At 73.0% G+C, this 22920-nt stretch overlaps 2 protein-coding genes across 3 annotated transcripts; one reads left to right on the top strand and one right to left on the bottom strand.

Moving 5' to 3' along the window:
* Positions 1 to 460: 460 nt before the first annotated feature.
* On the top strand, positions 461 to 2948 carry TSSC4 (tumor suppressing subtransferable candidate 4). Of its 2 annotated transcripts, XM_084907089.1 has the most exons (3): positions 461 to 601; positions 1645 to 1709; positions 1793 to 2948. In XM_084907089.1, the coding sequence occupies exon 3, from the start codon at positions 1812 to 1814 to the stop codon at positions 2787 to 2789; it is 978 nt and encodes a 325-aa protein (XP_084763215.1). In that variant the 5' UTR covers positions 461 to 601; positions 1645 to 1709; positions 1793 to 1811; the 3' UTR covers positions 2790 to 2948. The 2 variants fall into 2 exon arrangements, with proteins under 2 accessions (XP_084763215.1, XP_084763214.1); XM_084907088.1 differs by lacking the exon at positions 461 to 601 and having other exon boundaries at positions 1502 to 1709.
* Positions 2949 to 3425: 477 nt separating this feature from the next.
* On the bottom strand, positions 3426 to 17470 carry TRPM5 (transient receptor potential cation channel subfamily M member 5; the record flags this gene model as incomplete). The annotated part of the gene is given in 27 exon segments (XM_084907048.1): positions 3426 to 3670; positions 3673 to 3736; positions 3738 to 3787; positions 4008 to 4074; positions 4314 to 4386; positions 4821 to 4953; positions 5129 to 5310; positions 5965 to 6118; positions 8070 to 8244; positions 8408 to 8540; positions 8670 to 8788; positions 9539 to 9609; positions 9612 to 9796; positions 9878 to 9973; positions 10134 to 10246; positions 10500 to 10645; positions 10939 to 11062; positions 11156 to 11296; positions 11639 to 11941; positions 12268 to 12386; positions 12495 to 12597; positions 13467 to 13658; positions 13730 to 13794; positions 15064 to 15247; positions 15641 to 15807; positions 16277 to 16457; positions 17333 to 17470. Coding segments are annotated over 27 exon segments (3723 nt in total).
* Positions 17471 to 22920: the final 5450 nt, after the last annotated feature.

The following is a 22920-nucleotide window of genomic DNA, read 5'->3' as shown; positions in this document are numbered from 1 at the left end:
CCTCGCTCCGGAGGCGCCGGGACAGCAGCCCGGGGAGGGGGAGTGACAAGATTCCCACACTTAGCGGGGCCACGCGGCCTGTACCCGGGGCCTGCCACCCGCTTCCAGTGCCGCTCCCGAGCGGGATGCCCCGCTGCCGCCTGGCCTGACCGCCCCATCCGGGCCAAGAACCCTCGAAGACGCGGCCGGTCACTTCCGGCCGGAACCGGAAGTGTCTGCGAATGGCGCCCGCCTTGCGCTACGACACACTTGCGGCCAAAGGGGCCGCTGTCCTCACGGCCTCCGGTAGGGGGCGTTGGGGCCTCGGGAACAAAGACTAGGACCGTTAGATATCGCAGTCCCCACCCCTAACCCCCTTTAATCAATTCCGGGTTCTTTTCGCGAACCAGTGACGCCATTTCCGGGTTGGGTAGGTCAGCAAGAGAGCGCATGAGTAACGATCACTTGTCCCGATAGGCCTCGGGAGGACCGCCCCAGTGTCTTGTGGGAGATGTAGTTCACCGGGCACAGCAGCTACGGCGCTCGGCCGGCGAAGGACTCGGTTTCCCAGAGGGCCGAGCACGACGCAAGATGGAGACGGCCGGGCCGCTGTAAGCCGCAGGTTTGTGATGAGCGCGGGCGGCGGCGCGGGCCCGTAGCTCCTCGCGGGGGCCTTTTCGAATCCCAGGCTTCCAGCCTGGCCCTTGGGTCCGCGACTCTCGTGAGGCCCGGGCCGTGGCCCCGGAACCCAGGCCTCCGGAGGGGCGCCTGCTGCGCACGGGCGGCTGGGGCCCACCCCGCGGGGAAGCCGGGCTCTGCCTCCAGCGGGGAGCGGTGCCCGGGAGCCGGGGTCCGGCTCCCCGTCCCCAGCCCCGCGGCCCGGACGCGGCGCCGCCCTCTGAGCTCCCCCGGTTCTCGGAGACCCCGCCCCGGCTGTCCCGCCGTCCGGCCGCTCTCCGGGCGGGGTGGTGGGCGGGCGCCTCCGGGCCCAGCGGACAGCGCGGGGTGTGCTCCTTCCCGGGGGACCCCGGGGATGGGGCCTCGGGGTGCTGGGCTTGTGCAGGGGCGCTCCGCCCGGGCCGCCTGGCCTGGGGTGAGGGGGGCGGGCCCAGCCGGGACAGGGGTGGGGGCCGGGAGGCAGGAGAGGCGCCCCCGGAAGTCGCTCCAGGAGCCGCAGGGACTCGCCTCCTCCCAGCGGGGCTCCTGCAGGTGCTGGTCCGCGCCCTGTTCCCCGAGCGGGACCGTCCGATGCCCAGGACGTGACCGCAGACCCCTCGGGAGCAGGCAGGGCAGCTCCCCGCACGCACAGGAGCCCCTGTCCTGCTGGCCTGGCAGGGGCCGCGCCCTTGGGGAGGGTCCGAGCGGAGCCCGGGCCGCTTGCTGCACCGCCGCCCCCGGAGGCCCCTTCCTCCTGTATTTGGACTTAGCTTTTGGGTCTGGGGGTGCTGCGGCCCAGGATGGGGGCTGAGGTGGGGCAGGCCAGCCCTCCCCTGTCCTGTGGGTGCTGAGTGAGGTGGCGGGTGGGAGGCACCACTACCTGGCCTCTGCCGCTCACTGGTCATGGTACCAGCCCCGGGTCATGGCACCAGCGCACACCCACTTCCCCCCACCCCCACCCTCGTATTCACTGTCCGGTCTGACTGGGCCGTCCCTCCTCTCCCTCAGCCTCGTGGAACAGCCTCGCAGAGCCTCGCAGGGGACTTGGTGTTGAGGACACAGCCCACAGGAAGGTGAGGAGAGGGTGTGCCGGGAGGGCGCCGGGCCGGGCTGTGAGGCGGGGCTGTGAGCCGGGCCTCACGCTGTCTGGGTCTAGGTGTGCTGCGGCCGGACACATGGCTGAGGTGGGGGCCGGCAAGGCCTCCCCGGGCCTGGAGGGGGAGCAGGGGACGGAGTACGACGTCCTGCCTCCGCCCACCGTCTCCCTCAGCGACTCCGACTCGGACTCCGACCTCAGCTGGCCAGGCAGCGCCCCGCTGGAGGCTCTGTCCCCAGAGCTGCTGCCTGGGGAGACCCAGGGGGACTCGGGCCCCGACAGCTCCCCCTCGCCGCCCAGGGGCCCCCCCGCGGCCGCTGTGCAGCCTTTCTGCCTGCGGGGCACCAGCAGCACCTTCTCCCAGCGCAGCCAGAGCATCTTCGACTGCCTGGAGGGGGCGGCCGGGCGGGCTGTGCCCTCCGCCGGCCAAGCGGGCCTGGGGGACGGTGCGGGCTTCAAGCAGCCCCGGGCGCCCCCCACCCGGCCCCTAGCAGAGGGCCTGGGCAGAGCCCGGCAGAGCCTCGTGCCCCCCCGGGTGCCCCCCGTGCCCGACTACGTGGCCCACCCCGAGCGCTGGACCAGGTACAGCCTGGAGGACACGGCCGAGGCCAGCGAGCAGAGCAACCGGGCGGCCGCCCTGGACTTCCTGGGCTCCCGGCGTGGGGCTGCGCCCAGCGCCTACGAGCCCTCCTTCAACCAGGACCCGTCCAGCAGCGGCGAGGGCCGGGTGGTCTTCTGCAGGCCGCCACGCGCCGAGGCCCGGCCCGAGAGGAAGAGGGGCCAGCCGGAGGCGGGGGCCCCGGGCCGGGCCGAAGGCACCGTGGAGCTGGCCCACCTGGCCATGCCCGGGAGCCCCGAGGCCGAGGAGTGGGGGGGCCCCCACGGGGGCCTGCAGGAGGTGGACATGCCCGAGGGGCCCCCCCCTGGCAGGCCGGCGGCAGGCCCCCCGGCGGTGGAGACGGTCGGCTTCCACGGCAGCAGGAAGCGGAGTAGAGACCACTTCCGGAGCCAGAGCACGGGCCCCGAAGCCCCCGAGGCCCCCGGGGCTGAGGGCTGACGGCGCCGGCCCAGTCAGGAGCCGGGCGGGCAGCCTGTGGGTGGCGCCGTGGCCTGGTTGGCTAAGGCAGCTGTCTTTGGGCAGGGACCTTGCCAAGGGGACTGGAAGTTGGGCCCGCGGTGCCGTGGAGGAACAATAAAGGTTTTGGGTTTTACTCTGGCTCCGTGTCGCTAGACCCTCCCCCCTCCCAGGCCCTGCAGGCCGGGACCTCTGCTCTCTAGCTCCCCCAGCGCCACTCCCACACGAGCCTCCTGATAGCGTCACGGCTCCCACATGAGCCTCTAATAGCGTCACGGCCCTGCGTTCAGCAGCAGCAGGTCTTACCCAGGGACTGAGGGGCTGGCCCTCGCCTCGCATGGGGGGGCGGGGAGCCTTGACTCCACAACCCACGGGCCAGGGAGCCTGTCCCACAGCACATGGTCCACAGCCCGGCCACCCGAATGCCTCCCAGGCCCTGTTCTCCAGTCCCGTCCCAGGTAGAGCCGCCTGCAGGCGGGGCAGTGCCCTGAGCTCCCCGGCTGGACACAGTCCAGCCTCTGAGCTGCTGGGAGGATGGGGGTGGGACTGACACACGGCGAGCACGCACACGCGTGTTGAGGGCTGGCACTCCAGCCACACCACGTCAGAGGGGTTAGTTTATTGGGCGACAGGTTGTGGGGGGTCGGCGTGGCCCCGAGGCGGGAGGTGGACGGGGCTTGGTGAGCGCTCGCTGTCCTGGTGCAGGCCAGCCGGCCGGCTCAGGCTCCAGCAGGTGCCGGGCAGGCGTGAGGGGTCCCTTTCGATGAAGCCATTGGGAGTAGTGGGGGCACAGTGTGGGTTGGACCTGGGGTAACTAAGGGCCACAGGGCTGGGCCTAGGGCTCCGAGGGCTGTGTGCTGACGTCCGAGGGGCTCAGGTGTCCGAGGGCGGCGGGCCGGGCTCTGGGTGGCCTCTGCCCCCCCGGCCCCCTCCGCGCTCAGGGGGGGCCTGCCGGCTCCCCACGGCCACGTTCCAGGAGTCTGGGGGCAGGAGGAGGGCTGCTCACTGCGGGGCCGGGGAGGGAGAGGCGGCCGCCGGGGAGCCTGGGACCTACACACACACACACACACACACACACACACACACACTCCGGTCTGAGACCACCCTCAGGCCTGGCTGGGTCAGGGGCTTGGCCAGGGCCATCCGGGGCAGGGCAGGTCCCGCCCGGAGGGCAGGACAGCGGCCTCCCCACACACTTACTGTGCTGGCCACTGCCCGGGGGCAGCCTGTCGGCCACGGAGGCCAGGAGCACCGTGCAGTAGTTGACCTGCAGAGGGAGAGGCGTCAGGGGAGCCCCAGGCCGAGCCCCAGGCCCCTCCCCGCCCTCTCCTGCCAGGACCCCCGCTGCAGGCGCAGGAAGGGGGCAGAGGGTGAGGCTCCGGGTGTGCAGGGTGGACAGGCCCCTCCAGGGAGGGCGCCCCGCTCTCAGTGACAGCTGGCAGTGGGGTGCTGAGCCCAGCCGGGGTGCGGCTTAGCCGGAGGGGCGGGGTCTGGTTGGCCGCCCACCTGTGACTCCAGGCCCCGGATGCGCTTCTCTTGCTCTCTCAGCCCCCCGAGCTGCTTGGCTATGACCTCCACCCTGTGGAGAGCAGGGGCACCGGCCACCGTTGGCCACGGGGCCTCCGAATCGGGGCTCTCCGTCCCCCCTCGTCCTGCCGCCCAGGCCTTTGGGTGGGCCTCTGCCCCTCGCCTCCGCGCTGCTGCACCCTCCCTGGGGCAGGACCGTCCCGCCCGCTGGCACAGACACCGAGGGCTCAGGAGGTCGGGTTCACCACCTGGGACACCAGGGGGGCAGGCGAAAGGCGGGCTTCCGTTCGGAGACCCCAGAGCAGGGAGGACACCACACGTACTGGCCCTTGGCCCCCGAGTACGGGGCAGGCAAGGCCCAGAAGAGCCCTTTTCGGGGCCAGGAGGCGGGTGCTGGGCCCTCAAGACCCGCCATAGGCCGAGCCTCAGGCAGCCTCGGCGTCCAGCTCCTCCGAGTGCAGAGGCCACGGCTCCGGCGGCCCGCACCTGTGGGCGGTCCTCCGCAGCACCTCGGCCTCGCTGTCCCGCCGGCTCCGCTCCAGCCTGCTCAGGTAGCTCTCCTTCTGCACCGCCTCCCACGTCACCATCTTCTGGTCCAGGGGCTCCGGCAGGTCTCTCTCTGGAAGCGGCAGGTGGGCCTCGGAGCAGTGCCCGGAAGGCAGGGAGCCGGGGCAGCTCAGCGGGAGCCCGCACCGGGGAGCTCAGCCCCAGCCCCCCCCCCTCCCGTCCCCCAACAGTGCAGCCGCCCGGCCGGACAGTGCCCCTCCCTCCTGCCGCCCGCCAGGCGGCCTCACCCAGGCGTGCCCGCTTCTGCCCCGCCTCCTTGCGGAAGGCCCGCTGCAGCGCCAGGCCCAGGTGGCTGAGCAGGATGAAGGGCGGGGCCAGGGCGGGGCGCTCCTGGTACTCCACAATGAGGTGGTAGCGCTGGAACCGCCAGAACGTGTCCGCGTTGCCCTGCACCATCTGGAAGGTGGAGCTGCAGGCCGGAGCGAGGGCCCTCAGAGCCTGGCCCCTCTCCTCGGCTCCCCCATGGTTCTGGGGGGAGCCTGACGTGGGGGCACTCATCAGGGGGCTTCCCCTGACCCCGCTGCCCCCCGACACCTCCATGGCCTCAGCCTCCGAAGGCCCCAGCCCTGCTGGTGTGGGGGTGACCTCCCCTGGGGGCCGGGTCCGGGGTGACCTCCCCTGTGGGGCCCATGTCTGGGGGTGACCTTCCCCAGGGGCCCAGGTCTGGGGGTGACCTCCCTGTGGAGCCCAGGTCCGGGGTGACCTCCCTGTGGGGCCCAGGTCTGGGGTGTCCTCCCCCGTGGGGCTCAGGTCTGGGGGTGACCTCCCCTGGGGGCCCGGTCCGGGTGACCTCCCCTGTGGGGCCCATATCTGGGGGTGACCTCCCCTGGGGGCCCGGTCCGGGGTGACCTCCCCTGTGGAGCCCATGTCTGGGGGTGACCTCCCCTGTGGAGCCCATGTCTGGGGGTGACCTTCCCCAGGGGCTCATGTCTGGGGTGACCTCCCGCCGTAGGGCCCAGATCCGGGGTGACCTCCCCTGGGATTCCGGTCCGGGTGACCTCCCCCGTGGGTCCAGGCCCAGGGTGACCTCCCGCCCCCCATGGGGCGCAGGCCGGGCCGGGACCTGAACATGGCAATGAGCAGGTTCATGAGCAGCACGTTGGTGACCAGCAGGAAGGTGACGAGCAGCAGGATGACCAGCCAGTTGGCGTAGAGGTTGGGGCAGGCGGGGGAGCCCTCGGGCATCAGCGGGTGGGCCGAGCAGTTCACGCGGGCCTCTGAAAGGGGGGGCTGCTGGCGGGCGGCCATCTGCTTCCTGGTGGCCGCCCCCGGGGTTGAGGGCCTGGCAGGGTGACCCCCACCGGCGCCCGGAAGTCCCATCACGGGACACCCCAGGCCAGCTGGCGGCCACGGGGAGGGCATAGGCCCTGGGGGCGGAGGCCCGGTGTCTGCTCCGGGGTGAATGCCGCCCCCCGTTCCTGTGCTCGGTCCCCGAGGCTCTGCCCGAGCCACGGGAGGGGAGCTGGCGGGGCAGTCCCTGGGGCAGGACTTCCCAGGGCTTTTCTGACACCAGTTCCGTCTGGGGAGCACATCTGGGAAAGGCCATGCCCGCCCTGGCCCCAGCCCAGCCCTCGGCACAGGAGGGCGGCCCGTGGGTCCCAGGTGCTCAGGCCCCTTGTCCCTCGTGGGGAGCCCGTGGGGAGGCGTGCTCAGCCTGCAGGGCCGAGGAGCTGTTGGCAGGCGACACGGAGGTCCGTGTGCCGTGTCCCCACCACTGGGCACGCGTGTGCCATGCCTTCCTCACTGTGCCCCTCTCCCCTCCCCTGGGTGACCCGGGCAGCACAGCGACCTCCCTCCGCTGCCTCTCCCGGCCGGTTCCCAGGGGGCTGTGTTTGTGAAGCTGTAAATCTCATGAGAGCAGCTCCGGTAATGAGACCGGAGCTTCCTGCTCACCCGGCGCCGCCGGGCCGGGCTGCAAATTAACTCCTCCGGTCACAGCCCAGCAGGCCCCTCCCGCCTGGGGGAGAGCAGGGAGGCCGCCGGGCCTCGGTTCCCCTCCCGGCCCTCCTGTCACCGCAGCCTGGCGGGCTCACCGGGGCGGCAGCCCTGATCCGGGCCCTCCGTGCCGGTCTGCCCGCCCAGCACGGCGGCCGGTCAGGCCTCAGGAGGGCTCGGACCCTCGGAGCCTCAGGCCCTGGGCCTCCCAGGGGCCCCATGCCACACCACTCCCCCAGACCATCCTGCGTGGGACCGGCAGCCAGGGATGTGGTCTCGGGCTGGAGTGCCCCCCACCTCACACTGGAGGCCCCTGGCTCCCCTCCTGCCTGGGGTCGCGGCGCCCTCCCCAGCCGGGCCACGGCGAGGGCAGTGCTCTGAGCTAATGGCCTGGAAAACCAGGCTGAGGGTGAGCAAACACAGGAGGTGCAGGGCTGGGAAACAGCCCGCAGAGCCGGCCTTGGCGCCGGCTGGGGGCACGGCCATGGCGGCCCCCTTCCTGCCGCCTGTGGCTCCGTCACGCGCCGTCCTCCTGGCAAATATTTACCCGCGGTCCCGCCTCATTAGCTGGTCAGGGTGAGCCTCTGCGACCCAGTGAGCCCGTGACTGCCCAGGAGCGCCCGGGGCTGTGTGCCCACCTCTCCCCTCCCCCTCACAGACTGCCACCCACCCCGGGCCCTGCTGCTGTTCCGTCCCCACCTGCCTCTCCTGCCGCTCACGGCCGGCAGCTGGCTCCCCACCTGGTCCCTGTTGTGGGAATTGCTCAGAGCTCACCCTGGCCCTGCCAGGCACAGGGCAGCCTCCCCACCCCCCACAGGGAAGGCGCACAGTGGGGGCCTGGGATAGAGGTCCTGGGACAGGGACCCTGGGAGGGGGAAGGCGCACAGTGGGGGGCCTGGGCCGGGCCGGGGCCCTGGGTGGGGAGGTGACAGGACACTCGCTGCCCAGCGGGGTCGTGCAGGAGGGCGGAGGCCCAGGGGCGTGGGGCCGGCCAGCGGAGCCCAGACCCCGGCCATGGTCAGGGCGGATGGGGGTGGCCCCGCCGTGTGCATACCCAGACCAGCCCCGGCCCCCTCCAGCCTCCGGGTGCCTGTGTCCAGCCCAGGCCTGAGGTCGGCCGTGCCGCCTGGCTGCTCAGGAAGGCCCTGCTCGACGCTCCGGGCTGGTCTCAGGAGGAGCCTCGGTCACTGCCCCGCAGGGTGCCCACCCCAGTGCCCGCCCCGGCCTGCTGACCGTCGATCTCGTCCAGGGGGATCTGCCCGAAGATCTGCAGGTAGGGCCGGTAGAGCACACGGCGGAACACCCACTCCAGGCGCCCGTCGTGCGGGTGCAGCAGCGCCTGGGTGGCCACGCCGTAGGCCACCAGCCACACACTCAGGAAGAAGAGGAAGAAGAAGACGTCCTTCATCTGGGGGGGGACATCGTCAGCCAGGCCTGGGCCACCGACCCCCAGGCCGGGCCGCCCTCCCCGGGCCGGGCCGCCCTCCACCCAGGTCCGGACCACTTTCCCCAGGCCGGGCCGCCCTCCCCAGGCCGGGCCCCCCTCCCCAGGCCGGGCCGGGCGGGCGCACCATCCGCTCCACGATGATGATCTTGGGGCCCAGCTGCTTGTGGATGGCGAAGATGTGGATGAGGCGGAGCGTGAACACCATGAAGTCGATGGCGAGGACGGCGCGGCCAGCCTCGAAGGCCGTGGGCAGCATCCTGGGGGCACGGCGGGCTGGAGGGCTGCCGCTGCCGGGGGCGAGGGCCCCAGACAGCCAGGCGGAGGGGGAGCGGGTCCCGAGCCCAGGAGGCTCCGCCTGCCCCGCCCCGCGGCCACCCGGCCCAGACCTGCAGGTGACGCCCACGACGAACAGGAAGATGGCCACCATGTCACACTTGTTCCAGTTGTCCTCCACGTACAGCGTGAGCTGCTTCCACAGCTGCGTGTCCTCGTCCGTGAAGAAGCCCTGGCCAGGCAGACAGGCCCTCGCTGCAGCACCTTCCTCCTCCCCACAGCCCCGAGCAGCTGGGGCGCAGGACACAGGGCACCGGGCGCACTCAGCCTGGAGCTGGGACGGGGCTCAGCGGCCGGGACAGGGGCTCAGGGGTCTGGGACGGGGGCTCAGTGGCCGGGACGGGGCTCAGGGGCCGGGACAGGGGCTCAGGGGCCGGGACGGGGCTCGGCGGCCGGGACGGGGACTCAGGGGCCGGGACGGGGGCTCAGCAGCCGGGACAGGGACTCAGGGGCTGGAATGGGGGCTCGGGGGTCTGGGACGGGGGCTTGGCAGCTGGGACAGGGCTCAGGGGTCTGGGACGGGGGCTCAGAGGCCGGGATGGGGCTCAGGGGCCAGGACGGGGCTCAGCGGCCGTGACGGGGCTCAGGGGTCTGGGATGGGGGCTCAGTGGCCGGGACGGGGCTCAGGGGCCGGGACGGGGGCTCAGCGGCCGGGACGGGGACTCGGGGGCTGGAATGGGGGCTCGGGGGCTGGAATAGGGGCTCAGGGGTCTGGGACGGGGGCTTGGCAGCTGGGACGGGGCTCAGGGGTCTGGGACAGGGGCTCAGGGGCTGGGACGGGGGCTCGGCGGCTGGGACGGGGGCTCGGCGGCCGGGATAGGGCTCAAGGGCTGGGACAGGGGCTTGGGGCCGGGATGGGGGCTCAGTGGGGGCTCGGCAGCCGGGACGGGGGCTCCGTGGCTGGGACAGGCCCACCGCTCACCTGCCGGACCTCCTCCAGCACGAGGGTGAAGACCCAGAAGTACAGGGTGACCTCAGGCCCGGACGGCCCCTGGGGGGCGGCCGGAAGTCCACCAGCAGGACGTAGGTGAACAGGAAGAGGAAGGCGAAGTACATGAGCACGTTCCCCAGGAACACGGTCACGGGGGCGCCCCAGAACTGCCGCCAGCGCGCGGGCAGGAAGGCCGCCCGCCGGTCCCGGCGGCCCTGCGTCCCCCGAGGCTCTGCCGGCTCCCCCAGCCTGTCGGCAAAGGGGGCGCAGCGTGAGGCAGGGCCGGCCCGGAGACTCGCCCCTGCCCCCTCCCTCCCACTCCAGCCGCACCCGCCGCCCGGGCCGCCCAGCAGGCTCTTCTCCTCCGCGTCCAGGCTGTCCAGCTCCCGCAGGTCCTCCCGGCCCGGCCGCTGCGGGGCCTCCTGGCTGCAAGCACAGGGCACCCTCAGGCCACGCGAGGGCCTCAAGGGGCTCCAGCAGGGGATCTGGGTGCAGGGGGAGGCATGCGGGTGGGGGCCCTTGGGACCCGCATGGGTCCTGGACCGGAGCCCCGGTCCCGCTGCCCCGCCCCACCCCGCCCACGCACCTGAAGGCGATGAGGCCCGTGTAGAGCAGCCCTGGGCACAGGAAGGTGCCCAGCAGCCGCAGCACCGGCGTGCCCGCGGCCATGTCCCCCCACCAGATCTTGGTCAGGAAGGCCTGCAACAGAGCGCCCGCCGCCGCTGCCCTTCGCTGCTGCCCTGTGTGCCCCATGCCGGGCACACCCTCCGGCCTGCTGGCGCCCAGCCTGCCCGGCCTCCATCCCGGCGGCAGGGACCTCTGAGCTGTGCGGGGGGCGGGCTGGGGCCGCAGGCACGGGGACGGGGACCCACCCTGAGGCTGGGACTGAGAGCGAGGGCGGCTGCTGGTGGGGGGCGGGGCCAGCGGGCACCTGCCGCCCGCCGCCGCTCACCTGCACGCCTTCGTGGGCGAAGAAGGCCTTGGTGTCGGCCTCGGTGGCCAGGTGCAGGCAGGTGGTGCGGCTCCAGGAGCGGGTGCGGCGCACCAGCAGGGCGAAGGCCCGGTCCTCGCTGTTGTGGTAGCACTCGGAGAAGAGGCCTGCGGGGAGCGCTGCCGCCAGGCGCCGCTCTGCGGGGCGTTCGCCCGCCCGGCCCCTGTCTCCCCAGTGTCCCTCCCACCACAGCACCCAGGCTCCGCTCTGCCGGGGCATCCCCACCCGCCCCCTGTCTCCCCAGGGACCCTGGGGGTCTCAGTCCCCTGGCGCCCCTCCCACCACAGGGCCCAGGCACCGGCGTGGCTGTGGCTCTGGGCCTGGTCCCCATGGGGATGGCCAGGCCCCCGGGGAGAAGCCCGCAGGCCCAGGAGGGTCCCCAGGCTGGGCGGGGGCTCACCCAGGGCCAGCTGCTCGTAGGACGCCCCTCGGGAGCCGCGGTCCGCCTCGGCCTCCGCCTCCAGGTGCGCCATCTCGCGGAGGATCTTGCAGGCGGCCAGAGCGGTGGCCACGCCCTCCTGGCCCTGGGAGAGGGTCTGAGGAGGCTGCGGCCACCTGCCCGCCCCGGGCCCGGGGAGCTGGGGGACCCGTGGCCGGGCCCTGCGGCCGCTGCTCACCATGGCCCAGAAGTAGGTGGCCATCTCGTGGCGGTTCTGCAGCACGGCCCACAGGAACAGGTCCCGCCACGGGTTCTCGCTCCGCTGGCTCAGGTCCAGCTGCCACCTCTGGCCGGCGGGCCGGCGGGCCGGGGCCCCCCCCTGCGGGACGGCGGGGGTCAGCCCTTGGCGTGGCCCTGCTGACCCCCCCACACACACTCACCTGGTAGAGCCCGCGCCCCCCCCCCCCGCCCACCTGGTAGAGCCCGCGGCCCCCCCCCCGCCCACCTGGTAGAGCCCCCCCCCGCCCACCTGGTAGAGCCCGCGGCCCCCCCCCGCCCACCTGGTAGAGCCCCCCCCCCCCCCCCCCCGCCTGCCCACCTGGTAGAGCCCCCCCCCCCCGCCCACCTGGTAGAGCCCGCGGCCCCCCCCCGCCCACCTGGTAGAGCCCGCACCCCCCCCCCACCCACCTGGTAGAGCCCGCGCCCCCCCCTCCCCGCCCACCTGGTAGAGCCCGCGGCAGGCGTCGTGCAGGAAGTCCTTGAGCACGCGGGCCACCTCCTGCAGCGAGAAGGCGGGCGGCCCCGGGGGCGGCCCCTGGGCGGGCAGCGCCGGGCGGCCCTCCTCCAGCTTGCGCTGCAGCAGCGAGAAGAGCAGGCTCTTGGGCGGCACGGCCCGGTACAGCTGCTGCAGCCGCCCGTACGTCAGGAAGTCCGCCACGTCCGCGCCGTGGTCCACGAAGAGCCGCACGAACTCCGGCTTGTCGCTCACCAGCGCGTCCATCATGGCCTCCTCCAGGTCGCAGGACTGCACCGCGGGAGTGGGGGGGGGCAGAGCGGGCACAGGTGAGGCTGGGCGAGGCCTCTGCACCCCGCTCCCGGCACCCGGCGCCCTGGGAGAGCGGGGACGGCTCGGGGCTCCGGGCTTGGGCGCGGGCAGCTGCGGGTGCCATGACCTGGCTGTGGGCAGGCTCCCTGGGGGCGGGGGCTGGGGAGCCGAGGAGCCACCTGATGCTCGGTCCCCCCTGATGCTCGGTCACCCCTGATGCTCGGTCCCCCCGTGGCGGCCCGGGCAGAGGGGGCCTGGCCCTCAGGACGCCGCCTCCCCCCCCCCCTCTGCCCCGGGCAGGGCACCTTCCACTCCACGTCGCCGTTGAAGATCTCGCTCCTGGCGATGTCCACGCGGTCCCAGGCCACGGCCAGCTTCAGCTCGTCCAGGTAGTCCTGCGCCTGCTGGCTGTGGCTCTTGCAGGCTGCGGGCGGGGGCGCAGCCTCAGGACCGGCTGCCAGTGTCAGCCCCCGGCATGAGCTCGTCTCCAGCAGAAAGCCCCCAGGCCCCAGGGGCGGGCTGGCTGCCTCACCTTTCACCAGCGCCTTGAGGATGGCCGTGTCCAGCTCCGCGGAGCCCTCCTGCTCGAAGTCGTGCACGGTGAGCAGGTGCGGGTGCGAGGCGATGCACTGCAGCTGGCGGACACGGAGGGGCCAGGGGCGGGGCAGAGGGCAGGGCAGAGGTCAGGGCGGGGCAGAGGGCAGGGAGAGGGCAGGCCCTGGGCAGCTCTGGGTGGTGTGTGAGGCAGGGTCCCCAGCCCAGACTGCCAGCTGTCACCCTGTGTGCCTGACCCCACGGGCCTGGCACAGAACCACTGCCACAGGGGCTGCTCCAGGGCCCGGACCCGATGGAGTTTGGGGCTCTGCATCCGAAGGGGCTGGGCCATCTGGGTGGGAGGGGCACGGAGCTCCCAGGGCTGGCCCGCCCGGGGGGAGTGCACAGGGACTGGAGGGGTGCACGGGGGCTGGGGGGGTGCCCGGGGGCTGGGGGGTGCACGGGGGCTGGGGGGGTGCACGGGGGCTGGGGGGGTGCGCAGGGGTTGGAGGGGTGCACGGGAGCTGGAGGGGGTGCACGGGGTGGGGTGCACAGGGGCTGGAGGGGTGCACGGGGGCTGGAGAGGGTGCACGGGAACTGGAGGGGTGCACGGGGGCTGGGGGGGTGCACGGAGGCTGGAGGGGGTGCACGGGAACTGGAGGGGGTGAACAGGGGCTAGAGGGGTGCACGGGGGCCGGAGGGGGTGCACGGAGGCTGGAGGGGGTGCACGGGAACTGGAGAGGGTGCACAGGGGCTGGAGGGGTGCACGGGGGCTGGAGGGGTGCACAGGGGCTGGAGGGGTGCACGGGGGCTGGGGGGTGCATGGGGGCTGGAGGGGTGCACGGGGGCTGGAGGGGTGCACGGGGGCTGGAGGGGTGCACGGGGGCTGGGGGGGAGCACAGGGGCTGGAGGGGGTGCACGGGGGGAGGGGTATGTGGGAGCAGGTCCCTCCCGGCCGGGCCGGGCTCACCAGCTTGGTCCAGTGCAGCACGTCTTCCCAGGAGAAGTGCTCACCCGGGAACTTCTCCCGCAGCTGCTTCTCGGCCACCTGGGGCACCAGCAGGTGCGGCTGGGCCAGCACGGCCGCCAGCACGTCGGCGATGCCGCCCGAGCCCGCCAGCACCAGCCAGGGCGCGGCCTGCTCCACGGCCCGGGCCATCCTCTGGGGGCGCAGGGAGACGCCGCGTCAGCCGGTGCCCCGGGGCGGCCCCGGGCCCCCCGCCAGGCCCCTACCTCCAGGGCGCTGGGGTCCCCGTTGACCAGCAGGCAGAGCACGGGGATCTGGATGCTGCCGGTGCCTGTGGGGGAGTGACCGTGAGGCCCCGGGGCCGGGCCGGAGCCCGTGTCCCAGCCAACGGCGGCGGAGGCCCCGGCAGCGCGAGGGCTGCAGGCTGACGCCGGGCTGTGCCCGAGGCCCCGTCACCGGGACAAGGACCCGTCCTCCCCCCACCCCCTTCCCCATGGCTGTTCACACACAGTGACCCCTGGGCCGGCCCTGCGTGTCCAGGCTGTTCCCACGATGAGCGAGGGGGTCAAGGAGGCCTGGGGCACCCGTCCCCAAACCCGGACCAGAGAGGCGGCTCCCCCAGACGCCTGGCCCTGGGGGCTCCCGGTGGGGGCTCCCCGGGCCCCTTCTGACGGACTGCAGGCGGCACTGCTCAGCCAGGCGTGCCCGACCCACCTGGCAGCGGTTTGAGCGCCGGGCCGTGTTTCACCCTTAGAGTGCTCAGGGATCCATGCCATGAGTGGTTTGGGGTCTTATAAGTGGCGTTTCTTAGCAAATCCGGCTCCCAAGGCCCCGGCACCTGAGCCCTGGGCGGCGCTGCCCCCTGGTGGCAGCGTTGGGAACAGGCCTTGGGAAACGGGCAAACCTCACTTCCCAAAGCCGGAGCCCTGGCCGGAGCCCTGGTCTGAGCCCTGGTCTGGGCCCTGGTCTGAGCCCTGGTCTGGGCCCTGGCCGAGCCTGGTCTGAGCCCTGGTCTGGGCCCTGGCTGAGCCCTGGCCGGAGCCCTGGCTGGAGCCCTGGCTGGAGCCCTGGCCGAGCCTGGTCTGAGCCCTGGCCGGAGCCCTGGCCGAGCCCTGGTCTGAGCCCTGGTCTGAGCCCTGGTCTGGGCCCTGGCCGAGCCCTGGCCGAGCCCTGGTCTGAGCCCTGGTCTGGGCCCTGGCCGAGCCCTGGCCGAGCCCTGGTCTGAGCCCTGGTCTGAGCCCTGGTCTGGGCCCTGGCCGAGCCCTGGCCGAGCCCTGGTCTGAGCCCTGGTCTGGGCCCTGGCCGAGCCCTGGCCGAGCCCTGGTCTGAGCCCTGGTCTGAGCCCTGGTCTGGGCCCTGGCCGAGCCCTGGCCGAGCCCTGGTCTGAGCCCTGGTCTGGGCCCTGGCCGAGCCCTGGTCTGAGCCCTGGTCTGAGCCCTGGTCTGGGCCCTGGTCTGGGCCCTGGCCGGAGCCCTGGCCGGAAGGCCCAGCAGACACGGTGCTGCCGCGGCTCCTGGCAGCGAGTCCTCCCCTCCCGCCGCCCGGGGTCCTCCCGCCCCGCCACTCCGCGCCACCGTGGGCCCGGCCTCCGGGTGCTCACCCCCGTAGCCCGTCCTCTGCTCCGAGATGTGCTTCTCCAGCCTCAGCCACAGCTCCATGGCCCCGTCCCCCGAGCCCGGGGCGTCCGGCTCCACCAGCACGAAGTGGGAGAGGCTGTTGTCCAGCGCACAGAGGAGGCCCTGGCCGCCGCCCTCGTCCGCGGGGTAGTGGACGGGGCTGTGCTCCTGGCCCGAGCACACGGTGAGCCGGCCGGCTCTGCCCCGGCCGTGCCCCCTACCCCGGGCACAGCCAGGGGGCGGGGCGGGGGCATAGCCAGGGGGGCGGGGCGGGGGGCACAGCCAGGGGGGCGGGGGCACAGCCAGGGGGCGGGGCACAGCCAGGGGGCGGGGCGGGACACAGCCAGGGGGCGGGGCGGGACACAGCCAGGGGAAGGGGCGGGGGCACAGCCAGGGGGCGGGGCGGGGACACAGCCAGGGGGCCAGGACGAGAGGGCACAGCCAGGGGTGTGGGGCGGGGGGACACAGCCTGGGGGCGGGGCGGGGGGGCACAGCCAGGGGGGCGGGGCGGGGGCACGGCCCTGCGGGGAGACGGGGTGGGGGACCCCGGCGGGCGCTCACCGGGGCCTGGTCCAGCAGCTGGCGGTGCAGCACGCGGCCCAGCGAGGCGAAGGCCACAGCCACCACGCGGGCCTCGGCGGACGTGCTGGCCAGCGCGTGGTCCCGCACCGCCTGCCCCACGTGCCGGGCGAGGCCCACGCGGAGCCCGCTCGTCAGGATCCAGGCGCCTGCGGGGCAGGGGGGGGCTCACTGTGCCGGCGGCCAGGTCCCCGGTCCCCCCACCACTGCTGGCCCCCCCCACCACAGGGCCCCCCACTGCCGGATCCCCCCACCGCCGGTCCCCCCACCGCAGGGCCTCCGCCAAGCTGCCCGCCCAGCCGCCCCCGGGCACTGGCCAGTGTGGGGAGGCCGGGCTCTGTCCGCCCGCCTGGCCCTCCTCTGCCGCAGCCGCCCGGGTGCGGGTGGACTGACAGCGGCTCCGCAGCCTGAGCCACACGGGAGCTGACCAGCGGAGGCAGAGGGCGGGGGCGCATGTGGGCCACGGGGCGTCTCCCTGAGGCCTGTGGCCCAGCAGTGAGGGCCAGGGCGGCTCTGGGCCCGGGGTGACCCTCGGCCAATCGTCGTGCCCTAGAGTGCTCCCCGCTCAGGCCGTGGGAGGGGGGGCCAGAGGGAGAGAGGGGCCGTGGGAGGGCTCACCCGTGCTCTGGGCCGCCTTCACCAGCCCCTTGCGCAGCACGTCGCGCAGCCAGGACTTCATGGCCTCGGGCCGCTCGGTGCCCACCAGGGACACCACCAGGTTGGGGGCCGGCAGGTGCCACTCGGCCGTCAGGAGGTCGAAGAGCACGGACGGGGCCACGCTGCTCGGCACCTTCACAAACTGCGGGGGGGAGGGGGAGGCAGGCGCTGGGTCTGAGCGGGCGCTGAGGGGGTGCAAGGGGGCGCTGGGCACGGAGGGGGCGGACGGCAGCCGGAGGCTGTGTGTGACATGTGGTCCCTCCCCAGTCTGGGCCTGGCTCTGCTTTGGATGGGGGAGGGCTGGGGTGGGGAGGGCTGGATGGAAGGGGCCCAGGTTCCCATGATCGTGTGGGGCTGGGTCACCGGGGTGTAGGGTGTGGGGGTGGGGGTGTGGGAGGGGTGGGGGAGGGGGTGTGGGATGTGGGTGTAGGGTGGGGATTGGGGGTGGGGATTGGGGGTGGGGATTGGGGGGTGGGGGTGTGGGTGTGGGGTGTGGGGTGTGGGGTGTGGGTGTGGGATGTGGGTGTGGGGATGGGGTGTGGGGTGGGGGGTGGGGATGGGGGATGGGGTGTGGGGTGTGGGATGTGGGGATGGGGTGTGGGTTGGGGGGTGGGGATGGGGGATGGGGTTATGGGTGTGGGGTGTGGGATGAGGTGTGGGATGTGGGTGTGGGGATGGGGTGGGGGGTGGGTGTGGAGATGGGGTTATGGGTGTGGGGTGTGGGATAAGGTGTGGGGTGGGGATTGGGAGGTGGGGATGGGGGATGGGGTTATGGGTGTGGGGTGTGGGATGAGGTGTGGGGTGGGGATTGGGAGGTGGGGGTGAGGTGTGGGGTGTGGGATGAGGTGTGGGTGTGGGATGGGGTTATGGGTGTGGGGTGTGGGATGAGGTGTGGGGTGGGGATTGGGGGGTGTGGGATGAGGTGTGGGGTGGGGATTGGGGGTGTGGGATGAGGTGTGGGGTGGGGATTGGGGGGTGTGGGATGAGGTGTGTGGGTGGGGATGGGCGGGCGCTTACCCGGCCTCGCTTCTTCCCAGACCCCCCGAACTCGATCTCGCCCCGGCACAGGCCGGGCCCCCGCCCGGTCCCCGCGCCCCCGGGTTTGGGGGGGCGGCTCAGGCCGGGTGGGGACTCCTCGCCGTGGGCCCCCGCCATGTCCCTCGGTGGGTCCGGCACCTGTTGGGGGGTCTGAAGGTGAGCCATGGCGGGGCTCCCCAGGCCTGGGGCTCGGTACCGCGGAGGCAGAGGGCGCCGGGCCCAGAGCCCACAGAGGCGGGAAGGGCCGTCCGGGGCGCGGCCTGCGACCCCCACGTGGGAGCCCCGGTCCAGAGCCCTGAGCAGCCGTGCTTGGCGCTCAGTGGCTGGTGTGAGCCAGTGGTTATGGCCTCGGCGGGCACTCAGTTATCCTCCAAGGCCTCGGGGCGGGCGGGCTGGTGCCTGTGCCCACGTTGTGCCCACGCACCCCCGAGGCCCAGCAGCCTGGCCCCAGGAGCTTTGGTACCAGAGCCGGGGCCCTGGCTGGTGTGGTTCAGTGGCTAGAGCGCCAGCCGGCAGGCTGAAAGGTCCCGGGTTCCATTCCGGTCAAGTGCATGTCCCTCGGGAGTAGGTTCGCCGGCCCTGGTCCGGTGTGAGCAGGAGGCAGCCCATCGATGTCTCTCTCATCCGTGTTCCCCTCTCCCTCCCGGTTCCGCTCCCTAAAACCAGCGGAAACGCCATCAGGTGAGGACTCGCCCAGAGCAAAGGGGGAGAGCCGGGCCGGGGAGGGGAGTGGAGTCCCCATGCCCCACCCCCACCCCCAGCGGACTCAGGGCCAGGCTGGGGTGGCCCTCACGCTGCACCCTGGGGCGGCCCCCCAGCACCCAGCTGCCCCGGCCACACCCCTAAGGCTCCGGGGGGGTCCTTCCCACCCTCCCGGCTCCTGGGACCCTGGCGCTCCTTCCGGGGTGCGGGCTGCGTGAACCCCGTCTCCGCCTCTGTCCTCACGGCCACCCTGGGCCCGGGGGGCCCCTCACAGGGACCCTGCCCTCACGCCGGCCCCTCGGGAGGCGGCCTCCGAGCCCTCACGGGGACAGGCCCTCTCTCCAAGTAAGGTGTCAGGTGGCCATGAATTTGGGGGGACAGTCTTCTACCCCAATATCCAGGCAGCGAGGTGGGGGGTGGGCTCCGTGCAGCGAGGGTGCGGTTAGGGGCCAGGGCGCCCCTCACTCCCATCAGCCCTGACCTGCCTGGCTGCCAGCAGGGCTGTGTCTGTCCATGTCAGGGGACCACGCCCCAAGCTGGGCGCTCAGCTCTGGGCCCCTCCCAGAGGGTGTGGGCTGCAGGCTCAGAGGCTGGACGGCGCTGTGTGCTGGGTGGGGGGTCAGGCGGGACAGCCCTGCTGGGGTCCGGGGTCTCCCCGGCCCCTCCTCTGGGGCAGCCGCCTGTAGCCGGTGTGGAGGCCACAGCCAGCAGCCCTCAGCCCCCCACCCCCGGCTTCGGCCTGGACCTCGGTTCCGGGGTCGGGAGGGGACGTGGGGGGCACAGGGCAGGTGCCAGGCAAATGGGCCGATGGCAGGAGATGCAAAACCGGGATTTGCATGAGCAGGTGCGGTGCTCAATGTCCCCTTGTTCCCCGAGCGGTGGTGGTGGTGGGGCGGCCGGGGTCCGACATGCCCGGAGCCACCCGTCCTGAGGGGCTCAGCCGTGTCCGCCGGCCCCCCTCGTCCGGGCCGCCCGGGAGGGCCTGGTGCGGCAGAGCCCGCAGGTGACCCCAGCCCCCGGCCGGCCCGGGCCCAGCCCCCTCCCCACGATGGCCCCTGCACCCACTGCACACTCGGGGTCCCCGGGAATGGCTGTGGGCTCAAACCCAGGAGGGTCACTGAGGGTCACGGCCCCCGCCGCCCCGGGGCCGCGGGCCGCTCCTCCCCTCCGCCCCCCACCCCCACCAGGAGCTGAGGGCAGGGGCACCTACCTGCCTGCTCCTTCCCAGCGCCCCAACACCTGCCGCTCCCCAAGGAGCAGTGGAGGCTGCCCAGGACGGGCGGAGCCAGCTCTGCTCCTCCTGCTCCTCCTCCTCCCCCTCCCCGCCCACCGGCCGGCCCTGGGCAGCCAATGCCAGGGAGGTGACCCCTGTGGGGCGGGCTGCTGCTTGCTGTCATGGTCCCTGTGGGCTGTGCCTAAGGGTGGGGCAGAGTGCCTCCGCCCAGCCTCAGTTTACCTCTCCAACAAGTGGGCCAGCGCCCCAGGAGGACAGAGGTGCCCACCCCTCCGGGCTCCTGCAGCGCCACGGGCCCTGGATGCCTCCCCTTCAGGGCAGGGGGCGCTGTGGGGAGGTGCCCGCTGGAGCCCACCGTCCTGGGCTCCCTCCCACACCCTTAGGCTCCTAACACCCCCAGCCGCCGTTTCTCTGAAAATATGGGACCCCCCTCCCCTCTGGGCACTAACAGAGGACACGGGCGCCCCCTGGTGGCTGGGTAATATGCATGTGCCCCTTCCCCAGAGAGACCCAGACCCTCCCAGAACCCCCTGCCAGGCCCCCTGTCCCCAGCCAGGCCCTGCCCTCCGGACTCCAGCATCCTCAGGCTGGCCGGCAGCTGGCCCGCCAGCCACCAGGGGGCGCCCCAGGACCGCAGGCGGAGCGGGAGGCCAGGGAGGCCCAGGCCACAGAGGCAGCCGGCTTTGTCCCTGGACACGGGGACTCGGTCAGTCCCAGCGGGGCCACCTGAGGGTCACGCCCTCCGGCAGCGGCCCCTGGAGCCCCCAGGAGGGGGGGCCATTGAGGTCCCGGAAACGGGCCTCCAGGCCTTGGGCCCACAGGCCTCGGGGCCAGGCTCTCAGGGGCCGAGGCTGATCTTGGGGACCCTCCCCTGCTGGCCTGTGAGTCTGGCACGTGGAGAGGGAGGGGTCCCAGGCCCTCAGAGACTTGCCTTCCCCCCTCGATGCAGCCCTGCCCCTCGGCTCACCTCCCCCCCCCCTCCTGCGAACCCCGCCCTGGCCACCCAGCCCAGAGTCAGGCTGTGCGCCTCCTGCCTACAGCCCTCCATGGCTCCCTGTGACCCTTACGAAAACCCCATCACCCGCCTGCAGCCTGCCCACCCCCTGCCCTGCCCACCCCCTGCCCTGCCCGCCCCCTGCTCAGCCGGCCCCCTGCCCAGCCTGCTCCCTGCCCAGCCGCCTCCTGCCCTGCCCGCCCCCTGCCCAGCCAGCCCCAGCCCTGCCCGCCCCCTGCCCAGCCGGCCCCCTGCCTGCCCGCCCCCTGCCCTGCCCGCCCCCTGCCCAGCCGGGCCCCTGTCTGGCTGGCCCCTGCCCTGCCCGCCCCCTGCCCAGCCGGGCCCCTGTCTGGCTGGCCCCTGCCCTGCCCGCCCCCTGCCCAGCCGGCCCCCTGGCCAGCCCGCCAGCCTTCCAGCGGCTTCCTCAGCAGCCCCGGAGCCTCCCCTCTGCCACCAGGCCCCGGCCACGCCCCGGGAGCTGCCCTGGTCCTTCTGCTCTGTCTGCCTGGCATTGCTTTCCAGCGGCCCACCCTCAGCCAGGGGGCCCACCCTCAGCCAGGGGGCCCACCCTCAGGCCAGGGGACCCACCCTCAGCCAGGGGGCCCACCCTCAGCCAGGGGGCCCACCCTCAGCCAGGGGACCCACCCTCAGTCAGGGGGCCCACCCTCAGCCAGGGGACCCACCCTCAGCCAGGGGGCCCACCCTCAGCCAGGGGGCCCACCCTCAGGCCAGGGGGCCCACCCTCAGCCAGGGGGCCCACCCTCAGCCAGGGGGCCCACCCTCAGCCAGGGGACCCACCCTCAGTCAGGGGGCCCACCCTCAGCCAGGGGGCCCACCCTCAGCCAGGGGGCCCACCCTCAGCCAGGGGACCCACCCTCAGCCAGGGGACCCACCCTCAGCCAGGGGGCCCACCCTCAGTCAGGGGACCCACCCCTCAGCCAGGGGGCCCACCCTCAGCCAGGGGGCCCACCCTCAGCCAGGGGACCCACCCTCAGCCAGGGGACTCACCCTCAGCCAGGGGGCCCACCCTCAGTCAGGGGACCCACCCCTCAGCCAGGGGGCCCACCCTCAGCCAGGGGACCCACCCTCAGCCAGGGGGCCCACCCTCAGCCAGGGGACCCACCCTCAGCCAGGGGACCCACCCTCAGCCAGGGGGCCCACCCTCAGCCAGGGGGCCCACCCTCAGCCAGGGGACCCACCCTCAGCCAGGGGACCCACCCTCAGCCAGGGGGCCCACGCTCAGCCAGGGGACCACTGGTCCTCGGCTGCCCCGCCCTCCCTCTTGGCCCCGAGGAGGCGGGAAAGGCAGGCCCTGGGGCCATGCAGGAAGGAGGTGTTGGGGTTTGTCACGCTGCAGGCACCTTGGGCCCCCTGTTCTATGCGGCCCCTGCCCACCAGCCTCCTCCTCAGCTTCCCCTCGTTGTCAGCCCGACATTGAGTGCCGTCTCTGTGCTGCCCTCTGCCTGGCGTCCGGCAGGGCCAGAGCGTGAACAGGAAATGAGCACAGAGAAGAAAGAAAACACGTTAAAACGGCGGAGAAGGTGAGGCTGGGAGAGACCTAACTGGGGATCTTATTCTTAACCTGGCCCCGTGCACGAGTTCCCGCGCCTCGAACAGAGCTGTGGGCGGGAGGCTGTGGGCACAGGGCGGGCCTCGGCCCACCCTCTGTGCCCCGCCCGGCCTCTCCCCCGGGGCCCGGTCCCCGTCTGCCTGCCGCCCACTCCTGCCGCTGCTCCGGGCACCGATGGCGCCGCCCCGATGGCCCCTCAGGAGCAGGGGGAGGCGGAGAAGCCCCGAGGGGCGAGTGGGGACGCGGCCACCGCTCACACCCGCTGACAGCACCAAGCAATAGGGGCTGGCGGTGGGCACTGGCAGCGGGTGCGAGTGGCAGGTGGGGCCGAGGAATTTTTAGCAAAGAATTTTTAGCAACCACCGGAGGTTCACCCCGATGACAGCGACCGGCACCCCACTCACCTGTCCCGCCTTCCCACCACAGCCGACACCCGCCATGTTCCTCGATGCCCCCTGGTGGTCAGCACATGTTACAGCGGCCAGTAGTTTGGCTGTTCTGCCGTTTGGTCTATTTGCACGTTAGGATTTTATATATATAGACTAGAGGCCCGGGGCATGAAAATTCATGCACTGGAGGGGGTTCCCTCAGCCCGACCTGCCCCCTCTCACAGTCCGGGAGCCCTCAGGGGCGGGAGGCAACCAGGCGATCAGGGGAAGGTGACACCCCATCACACCTCTGCTGCTGCCGCTGCCGGCAGCGCAAGCCTCAGCTGGACCTGGTTACCTGGGCCGCGGGCTGGCCTGGGTGGCTGTGGTGCTGCAGGGAAGGGACTCTGGAGGCAGGCGTGCGGAGCGGCCGGACCTGCCTGGGGGTGGGCCCAGCCTTGCTGCGCGCCTGCCACCCCAGCAGGGCTGAGGGGAGTGGGTGTTGCCATGTTGTAGCTGAGAGCGCTGCCATCTTTGAGGGCATGGCAGTCAATTAGCATATTCCCTCCATATTGGCTGTGAGTGCCGCCATCTTCGAGACAGTGTGACGGTCAATTAGCATATTCCCTCTTTGTTAGATAGGATGGGTTGGTTGCAGAATACAGCATTGGGAAGGTACCATTTGTGCAAAGCATTGGG

The sequence above is a fragment of the Pipistrellus hanaki genome (genome assembly GCF_964339955.1).
Source record: "Pipistrellus hanaki genome assembly, contig: scaffold_39, whole genome shotgun sequence".
In the NCBI taxonomy this organism is placed as follows: domain Eukaryota; kingdom Metazoa; phylum Chordata; class Mammalia; order Chiroptera; family Vespertilionidae; genus Pipistrellus; species Pipistrellus hanaki.
Note: the sequence above shows the minus strand (reverse complement) of the source record. Positions and strands in the feature narration are given on the sequence as shown.

What these genes read in the sequence shown, in the direction of transcription:
- TSSC4 (XM_084907088.1), top strand. Translation starts at nt 1,540, where the DNA reads ATGGTACCAGCCCCGGGTCATGGCACCAGCGCACACCCACTTCCCCCC. An exon ending in AGGACACAGCCCACAGGAAG is followed by an intron (nt 1,710 to 1,792) that starts GTGAGGAGAGGG and finishes GTCTGGGTCTAG; the next exon opens with GTGTGCTGCGGCCGGACACA.